The following is a 9,792-nucleotide window of genomic DNA, read 5'->3' as shown; positions in this document are numbered from 1 at the left end:
TTTCATAAGGCAGCGGTATTACTCCAAATTTCCTAGCCAAATATTTATTAATGCAGCTGAGGATTGAGTACATGAGGTTGTCTCACATTGACCCAGCATCCTACTTTCCTTGCAGCTTTAAACTGTGAGGTACTGTCAAAAAAAACTCTTCCACACTCAAAATAGCTATGTTACAGAGGAGAGTTGGAACGTGTTCTGGGAGTGGGTGTGTTTGTTTGAGTTCAGTGTGTGCAGAAAAGGCAAGCCTCCAAAGCAATTCACACACTTCCCTCCTCAGCGATGGTACACAGACAGCAGAGCTCCTGGACTGTCTCTGAACGGTAACGTACATTTATAAAGATTATTTTCTTAACTATTTTGAGCCATTTTATAAATAATATGCATGTGTCTACTAATATATATATATATATATATATATATATATATATATATATATATATAGTCAACTATTACTTGTTTTCTCTTTTGGCTGATCTTGTGTGGTTGCTTATGAGGTTTGATTTCTGAGTGTCAGAAAGGGATCCCCCATACCTCCTACCCCAGCTACCCAAAAATATCTCTTGGGTTGGCCCACCACAGATGAGTTCAAATCCCCACATTGCTCAAATGAGTTAGTCATTGAAAGTAGCTGTTAAAATTCAAGTGTCACATTGGGATATTAAGTAGACATTATAAATTAAAGACTATGTAAAACAGAAAAGAATATGGAGAAATTGATTCTAATATAATGTTAAGTTTCAAAGGAAGAATGCAAAATGACATACACAGTCTGGTTTAGATGCTGTTTATAAAATATCATGGGGTCAGAGCCAGCATATATAAACCTAGTTCATGAATATGAGCCTGTAGTAAAAGAAACCCAGCACTGTTGGGCAAGTTTTGTTCTGATTTATTTTAATAAGTGCTTTCCACAGTTTCTGATCCTCAGATCCTACTTTCTTTACAGTGTATCATCAGATACCTCTCTTTGCTGATCCCTGGAGGCTCCCAGTGACCTCCTGTTAATCGATCTTGGTGGGGCCCAAAACCCTACCTCCTGGAAAACTTAAGGAGGCTGACATCTGCCTGCGGGGAGCTTTTAGAAAACCTCACAAAAGCCCACCCAATCTCTCTTGGCAGCAAACTGCAAAACCAAGCCCATTTCCTCAAAAGATGGTGGAGGACTTAGCAGCCTCCTATATTGCTCTGAAATTGGAGAATGAAATTCTCCAGGCCCAAGTGCAGAGGCTGATGGAAGAAAATGCTGCCCTGCAGGCCCAGATCCCAGAGCTCCACAAGCCCCAAGCAGCCAAGGAGGATGAACCAGTCCAGAAACCCACAGAGGCCCAGGAGCCCCCAAAACCCTCAGAGCCCCTGGAAACCCCAGCAGCCTGGGATCATACAAATCCCCCAGAGTTTGAAGATCCCCAGAAGCCCAGAGAGCCCCAGTCACTTCCAATTGTCCATGGACTCTCAGCAGCCTGTGTGTCCCAAAAGCCTCCAGAGGCTAAGGAGCTGGAGAAGTTCCCAATGGCCCTGGAGGTCCACAAGCCCTTTGAAGTCAAGGAGGCCCAAGAGCCCCCTCATACCAAGGATGCCCTAAAAGCCCAGGAGGCCCAGAATTTAGAGCTCCAGGATCTTCCAAATGCCCAAGATCCCCAGGAGACACCAGAATGCCAGGAGACCTCAACACTCCTGGAGCCCCTGGAGCTTCAGGCTCCCAAAGAGCCTCTTCAGTCTTGCATGCCTCAGGCCCCCCTGGATCTTTCAGATGCCCAGGAGTTCCTAGAGCTCTCAGCACCTCAGGAGTCCCTGGAGGGCCTAATAGCTGCTGAGACATCAGCCACTTCAGAGTTTCCACAGTCCCCTAGTGGGTTGGAGGCTGAAGCTTTCCCCTTAGAATACCCTTTAGCCTTCAATGGGAATTCCCAGAAGTTTCCTGAATTCCTGGTTCAATTGAATAGTTACATGAGAGTCAGAGGGCACCTGTATCCCACTGAAGCAGCCTTAGTGAGCTTTGTTGGTAACTGCTTCTCAAGTGAGGCTGGAAAGTGGTTCCAGCCCTTAGTATATATCCAAAGACCCCTGCTGGAGCAATTTGGAAGTTTCATACAAGTGCTCCAGGATACTCTTAACAATCCAGAAAACATGGAAGATGCCAACCACCGCATCCGTCGGCTTTGCCAAGGGGAGGACCCTGTCCACCAGCAAGTGACCCACTTCCACCTCATTGCTCAAAAGCTAAACTTGGGTGAAAGTACTCTCTGCATCCAATTTCAAGAAAGCCTTGCTAGTTCTATTCGAGAGGAACTGTCTTCCTCAAGCTCAGCCACTAACCTATCTGATCTGATCACCCAGTGCATCAGCCTTGAAGAGAAGCTAAATGTTAAGCCTGATCCAAATCCACAAGGTACAATTCCCTCTGAGGAGAGAGCTGGGCCTGAGAATCAACCAGGTGAAAACCGGCCTGTGCAGGCTGCCAGCAATCGCCCACGCCTCTGTGAAGCTGAACGGGCTCGACGCCGTGAAGGCCACTTGTGCCTCTACTGTGCTCATCCTGGTCATTTTGCCAGAGATTGCCCTGTCAAGCCTCATCGTGCCCAGCAGGCGGGAAACATCCAGGCCCGGCGGTAAGGGGGAACCCGGGCGGGCCAATCTACAAATATGCATCCCCCTCACTTCCAATATCCATGTCCCGAACCCTATGGCTTACTGTTGAAATTCGACTTGGAAGACGACAGTTCTTTGAGCAAGCAATGGTGGACTCAGGCTCCTACAGAAACAGCATTGACCATTCCGTGGTTCTTCGAGAGAAGCTGCCCATCCGCAATAACATCTTCCCTCTGATGCTTGAAACAGTAGATGGCCGTCCACTGATTAATGGACCCATAACTAAGGAAACACCACCTGTCGAAGTTAAAATTGGAAACCATGTTGAAGAGCTACAGTTTGATATTATTCATGCACCACGATACCCTCTGATTCTTGGAATCCACTGGCTTGAAACACATGACCCAAACATAGAGTGGAGTACCCGCACTGTGTCCTTTCCATCTCGTTATTGTCACTACAATTGCTTCAGGCACAGATGGAATAGAAGACATTGTGATGAAATCATTGCTGGGTAGATTCTGTGTCCTAGTAACTGCTCCTGGAAACCTGTCTTCTATTACCTCAGTTGTCATCAGAATCTCTAAAAAAAATTAAAAGCTACCTGGACAACAACACTGCCTCTGGGATCATGGACTGAACCTGACAATTTTGAGCTGCTTTTTTTTCACCAACCCTGCATGCCCATTTCTTTGAACCCTGCATTACTGTGAGGCAGTTTTTTTTTAATTTCTCTATTGATTAAGGTATTACATATATGTCCTTATCCCCCCATTGCCTCCCACCCCCCCACTTATGCCCTTACCCCCCTGTTGTCTGTGTCCATTGGTTAGGCTTATATGCATGCATACAAGTCCTTTGGTTGATCTCTTCCCCTTACCCCCACCCTCCCCTACTTTCCCTCTGAGGTTTGAGCAGTTTTAATTACAATTTATACTACCAATATGCATGAGAATAGATATTAGAAACTAACTTTGAAAAGTGTAGCTGTTAGAGTGACTTGACTTTTTTCTTATCAACATTTTTCTCTATCACAACAATTGCAGTATATTTTCAATAAAAAATAATTTGCAAGTGATATTTTTAAAAAATCAATAAACATTGGCAATTTCTACTGGTATTTGAATTATTTCTTGGCTTAACTGAGGGAAGAGGAGAAGGGATAAATAAGTTGGGAGGAAGAGAGGGGATTGGAAAAGGCTAAAAGTTTTGGTGATGTACTAAATATTCCAGGGGTAGTTATAGGTCAGTGGGTGATGGGGTGGGGTGATGGAGAAAGTAGGGGAAGAGTTGGGGCAGGGAGAGATTGGGTGATGTATGGAGGGGTTAGGGAAGGGTAGAGGGAAGGTTGAGAAGAGGTATTGGGGGAAATTAGCAGGAAGTTGGGAGGGGTTCAGTGGAGGGCTGGGATATCTGAGGGCAAGGGTGAAGGGAGAGGGAAATTCCTACAAATATAAAGGGACCACTAACAGAGACATTGAGCAGCTTTGAAAGCAAATTTCTTGGACTTTATAAATTAACCAAAGAAAGACACTGGAGAGGGTAATGAGATGGCTCATTGACCCAACTTTCCTGTAAAGTAACAATGTTATTCCTTGCACCTGGGAAATTTGCCCTAGAGTTCATGCCTGTTAATCGGCTCTTGCCAGTGCACAAGAGTTGGATGGCAGGAATCAACTTTCAAAACATGCAGATCATTAATAACCAATTATACCTCTCCTACATATCCAGGTTGCCATACTACTTGCATGACACACCGTATAGGCCAAGGAAAGGAATTCGTGTTCTTATGGACTTGAGAGGGGCTAGTGTAGTGTCCTGACTTAAGTCTCTCTCTCTCTCTCTCTCTCTCTCTCTCTCTCTCTCTCTCTCTCTCTCTCTCTCTCTCTCTCTTCTCTCCAGGGTGGGGGGAATGAAGAAGAGGCTGAAATCTCCAGGTGAGATATGAGCAATGATCAAAGCGGGTGCTAGTGATTTCTTCTGTGTTTCCAACTCTCCTTTAGGATTCTCTTTCTGAGACCACTTGAAGGAGATTAGACAAATAATCAAATACATGGTCATTACCCTAGAAGGAGATATGTGAGGAGCTTATATTTTATATCACTGAGCCACTAATATTTTCCAGCTACAATGTCAGGCATGTTATACACATTAATTATCTCATTATTCTTCAGAACAACCCAGTGAAGTAGGTATGTTTGCTCCTATTTTAGCAATGAGCAAACAGAATCCCAACAAGGTTAGTGCACTTGCCCAAAGTCACAAAGCAAGTGAGTGGTGGAGACATATTTGGCCTCCAAAACCTGTGCCCTTTCCTCTACATCATGCCAATGTCTCTAATGCAGTGGTGAGGGTCAAATAATATTGTGGTAGCAGAGAGCTAACCCTAAAAAGGAGAGAAAACTCAAAAGACAAATTGTAGGAAACATTCGTATTGTAATTCTGTTTCCCTAGTTCCCTTCATCTCAACCCCATCCCCTTCACTGACTCATTCACCCCTAAACTTACCTTTTATTTCTTGGAATATTTCCTTTTGTTTAATCAATGGCATTAATGGTTTAGGTCCATGGTATTTTCTTCATGAGAGTTGGAGGTACATTAATAATGAGTTACCTGTAGGACCTATGCATTATTATCTAGCAGTATGTATATCACCCCTGGGACTATCTGCCTATCCACTTCAATAACCAACACACTATGATGTACACCTGAAACAAATATAAAATAATATTGAATATAATCTGTAATTGAAAAAATATAAAAATTAAAAATAAACAGACAGAAATAAAAAAAAAATAATCCATCTAAATCCTATAGAGCCTTAAATTCTACGTCTTCTAGTCCTCATTGGTCTTCTATTTCATCCTTAAACAATCTAAGATATTTTGCCATTATACACCACCTTGTGGTATGTGGGTACATTTCCCTAGGTAGATAGCCTAACCCCCCACCCCCCCCCCCCACACACACAAATATTTAGCCTGGGTTCAGAGATAGAACCTTCTACATCCCTAATCTTGACAACATAGCCTAACATAGTGCCTGTTACATAAAAGTTCTCTACAGTGACTGATTCAATGATAGTGAATTATCATTACCCAGAGAAGGGTGCTTATTTGTATATTATGGGCTCTTCTTATTTCTCTCTCTTGTTCAATTGCTCATCTCTACCCTCAAGACCAAGCACTATTTGTCAATGTGGAATTCAAGACAACAAAAGATTTCAGCAGGTACAGAGAAAAAAAAATCATTTTATTTGTCAAAATACTTGGAGCTAGGAAGACCAAATGTGTTGATTTCTCCTGGACTGAAAAGATTCATGTGTTAGCTTCCTGTGTTAACACTGGGATGGTTAGTCAACATACCTGGTCCCTACATTTTTCTACCTGGCTATAGAAACTTATTTAACTATAGTAAAAGTCCTTATTTCATAAAAAGAATCAATTATTTCATCATAGAGTAACAGAATTTGTGCGTTTTAAATGACTCAAAAATCTATTTCTTTATTTCACAAATGAAGGAGCTGAGGAGGCCCAGGAAAAGGAAAGCAACTTAATGTAAGGTTATGCTGATCTCCTGACTCCAGATCTAGTGGGGGTTTTTTTTCAACATAAGCTATATTTCTAATTCAGTAGTTAAAAAAATCAAGTATGTGGCCAGCACTGAGCAAGGCAATATGGACAGTGTCTAAAATATAATGAGACATTTACAATGTGCTCCAAGAGAAAAATTAGCAGGAATTAGACAGCTAGCATATATAATCAAATATGTGACAGTAACAAATATACCAAACTGAAACATTGTACAAGATAGGAAAACTAATGGTAATAACTACCATTTAATGAGCACCTAGGTTTTGCCAGATACTGGGCTATGTGATTCAGGTCTTTTCAACTGACTGCAAAGTAGATATTATTAGCCCCATTATATAAATCAAAGAAGTGAAGCCCGCTGAGGTGAGGTCACTTGCCAAAGGTCACACTGCTAGGAATTGGTGAATGCTAAAAATATGATCTATCTCATTTCAAAGCTGGAATTCAATCCACTGGTTCTCAGGCTGAATTTCCTTTACTCTTTATTAATTATTCAAACAATATTTATTCACTGGACATGAGTTCTATTACCTTAGAAAAAGATATTGATTTGTTAATGCGTTTATTTATTCATTCTACAGACATTTATTGAATGCCTTCTATGTGACAGACACAGGCATAGGGAAAAGAGGAAGAAAAAGGGAGAGAAAGAGAGGTACAAAGATATCTGAAGTATGATTCATGCATAGTTCTTACTCTGACCACAATGTAATGGAAGAAGTTGTTGTATAACATAGTGCTGTGGTATACAGAGGAGAGAGCACTAATTCTGCTATGTACTAAAAAAGCGTGTTTTGAGTTGGATCATGAAGGAATTTCATTGGAAACAACAGGCAGGGCAGGGCTTTACAAATTGAGTAAAGTGTACACAAAAAAAGAAGTCAGAGAGGGAAACTGTGGTGTCTTTAGAAAAGATAGTTCTATTCCACTGGAGAATAGGAGTATATGTGCATGTGTGTGGAGGGTAGAAGGTTGTTAGTGGAAGATGAAGCTTAAGAAGGAAGTTGGAGCCCTGACCTGTTTGGCTCGGTGGATAGAACGTCAGCCTGTGGACTGAGGAGTCCCAGGTTCGATTCCAGTCAAGGGCATGTGCCTTGGTTGCGGGCACATGCCCAGTAGGGGGTGTGCAGGAGGCAGCTGATCGATGTTTCTAACTCTCTATCCTTTTCCCTTCCTCTCTGTAAAAAATCAATAATATATATATTTTTTCTAAAAGTACGTTTTGTAAAGGTTTTGTAGGGATCAATGATTATAAAAATTCTAAAGGCGATGAACTTTAATACCTAGCATATTGCTAAATATCAAATATTCAATGACAAGAGCAATATACGTATCAGAGCACTAGGGTCAGGAGATTAGGACTAAACTCTTGAGTTTGTCACTTACTAGCTGTACAGCCTATTTCATTTATGAAATTAGGATAATCATACTTGCTTTACCTACCCAACAAAGTGAGAGGAATCATAAAATTAAAAAAAAACCCTCATGTTAAAAAATACTGTCAACAATAAATATATATAAATATATTAAAAATCATTATGAAATTTGAAAAAGTTGTATAAATAAAAGGTATTATAATAACTTATGTTTGTAATAATAACCCCAAGGATCTTCATGATACTAAAATGCCCGTTTAAATTAATTTTAATTTCATAGATTTCTAGTATTTAATATGTGTCAGCTATTCTGTATTGTTAATCAAAATTCAATTAGATTGATATCATTATTATGTTAAATAGTTTTTGGTAATATTATAATCAAATCATTTGATAATAAGAATAGCATTTTTGGCATATATAACAGCATTCTATTTACCAAAATATTATATTATTTAAATTGCCAATTCCATTCCAGAGGCATGTCAACTAAATGATCACTTACTATAATTAGTCTGAGCTTATTTCTTCATCTATTTAGCCTAACTTAGAGAAAAAAAGTCAGAAGAGACTAATCTTTATGTCCCCAACAAAAGAAAATTAAAACATATAAGACTATTATGTTTTCCATTTCTAATTTATATGATTTCCAGGTAAACACAATTGAAAGTTAAAATGACAAACTGTGCTGGCCTCTAAGTAAGTCATAAGTCTGTAGGAAACAGCTGCCAGCATCATTTAATATGACTAACAAAGTTCTCACCTCATTTATTATTCTGCCTCACAGTGATTCAAATATGTGAGAAAGCTTTGTGAAGGGTTTTAGTTTGGAGAATGTGAGACATATTTCTACCAGGTTGGTGGGAGTGAGAGGAAGGAACAAATGCCAACAGTAGTCAATTAACTGTGTCTGACTTGGTTCAAATGGGAGAATCATTATGTATTCTGATACAGATGAAAATGGGATATGGCACAGAAGCACAGAACAGTCATATGACACAGGATATCTGGCAGCCTAAAATTCACATGAGAAAAAGAAAGCATGAAATTTTACAACCATATAGAACAAAAGGTCTGAAATTCTATAGCTGAGCTCACTGTTTTTCTTAGCTATTCTCATTGGTTTTTTCCCCCCTGTCAGTTATATCATAGATAACCACATACTATGCAACAAGTGAACCAGCTGCATTGGCAGTGAAGCTCTTATGAAGCTTAAAAGAAAAGGAAGCTGAACACCAATATTATTAAAAGCATTCCCAAAAAGATGAAAACCACAGGGAATTTCTATATTTCTTTTTTTAAACTTATCTTTATTATTGAAAGAATTACAGATGTGTCCTTTTTTTTTTTTGCCCATTGACCCCTTCTCTCATGTACTTGTCTCTCCCAGGCCTTCACCAAACTATAGTTTGTGACCATGGGTTATTCATATATGCATACAAGTTCTTTGGTTAATTTCTTTTCCTTCATTCCCTCTGAAATTAATCAGTCTGTTCATGCTTCTATGTATCTGAATCTATTTTGTTCATGAGTTTATTTTGTTCATTAGATTACACATATGAGTGAGATCATGTGATTTTTATCTTTCTCTGACTGGCTTATTTCACTTAGCATAATACTCTCCAGGCCCCTCAATGTTATCTCAAAGGGTAAGAGATCCTTCTTTTTTACAGCTGCATAGTATTCCGTGGTGTACATATACCACAGCGTTTTGTACACTCATCTACTGATGGGAACTTGGGGTGATTCCAGAACTTAGCTATTGTAAATTGCTCTGCTATTAACATAGGGGTACATATATTCTTTGTGATCAGTATTGCGTGTTTCTTAGGATATATTCCGAGAAGTCAGATCACTGGGCCAAATGGCAGTTCCATTTTTAATTTTTTGAGGAAACTCCACAAAGTTTTTCACAGTGGCTGCACAATCTGCATTCTCACTAAGAGTGTATTAGTTTCCTTTTTCTCCACAACCTTGTCAGCACTTCTCATTTGTTGATTTGCTGATGGTAGTCATTCTGACAGGTGTGAGGTGATACTTCATTGTTGTTTTAATTTCCATCTCTCAGATGATTAGTGGCTTTGAGCATTTTTTCATATGTCTCTTGGCCAACTCTTTGTCCACCTCGGAGAAGTGTTTATTTAGGTCCTTTGCCCATTTTAACTAGATTGTTTGTCTTCCATTTGTTAAGTTGTATGAGTTCCTTATATATTTTGGAAATTAACCCCTTATCA

General features: G+C 39.8%; 1 protein-coding gene across 1 annotated transcript; it reads left to right on the top strand.

Annotated features, from left to right (window-relative positions):
- Positions 1 to 264: 264 nt before the first annotated feature.
- RTL3 (retrotransposon Gag like 3) lies at positions 265 to 2,613 on the top strand. Its single transcript, XM_059679330.1, has 2 exons — positions 265 to 320; positions 947 to 2,613. The coding sequence occupies exon 2, from the start codon at positions 1,153 to 1,155 to the stop codon at positions 2,611 to 2,613; it is 1,461 nt and encodes a 486-aa protein (XP_059535313.1). The 5' UTR covers positions 265 to 320; positions 947 to 1,152.
- The last annotated feature ends 7,179 nt before the right edge of the window (positions 2,614 to 9,792 follow it).

The sequence above is a fragment of the Myotis daubentonii genome, chromosome X (assembly GCF_963259705.1).
Source record: "Myotis daubentonii chromosome X, mMyoDau2.1, whole genome shotgun sequence".
NCBI classification, from domain to species: Eukaryota; Metazoa; Chordata; class Mammalia; order Chiroptera; family Vespertilionidae; genus Myotis; species Myotis daubentonii.
Note: the sequence above shows the minus strand (reverse complement) of the source record. Positions and strands in the feature narration are given on the sequence as shown.

Coding starts and splice junctions, on each gene's coding strand:
- RTL3 (XM_059679330.1), top strand. CDS start 1,153: ATGGTGGAGGACTTAGCAGCCTCCTATATTGCTCTGAAATTGGAGAAT.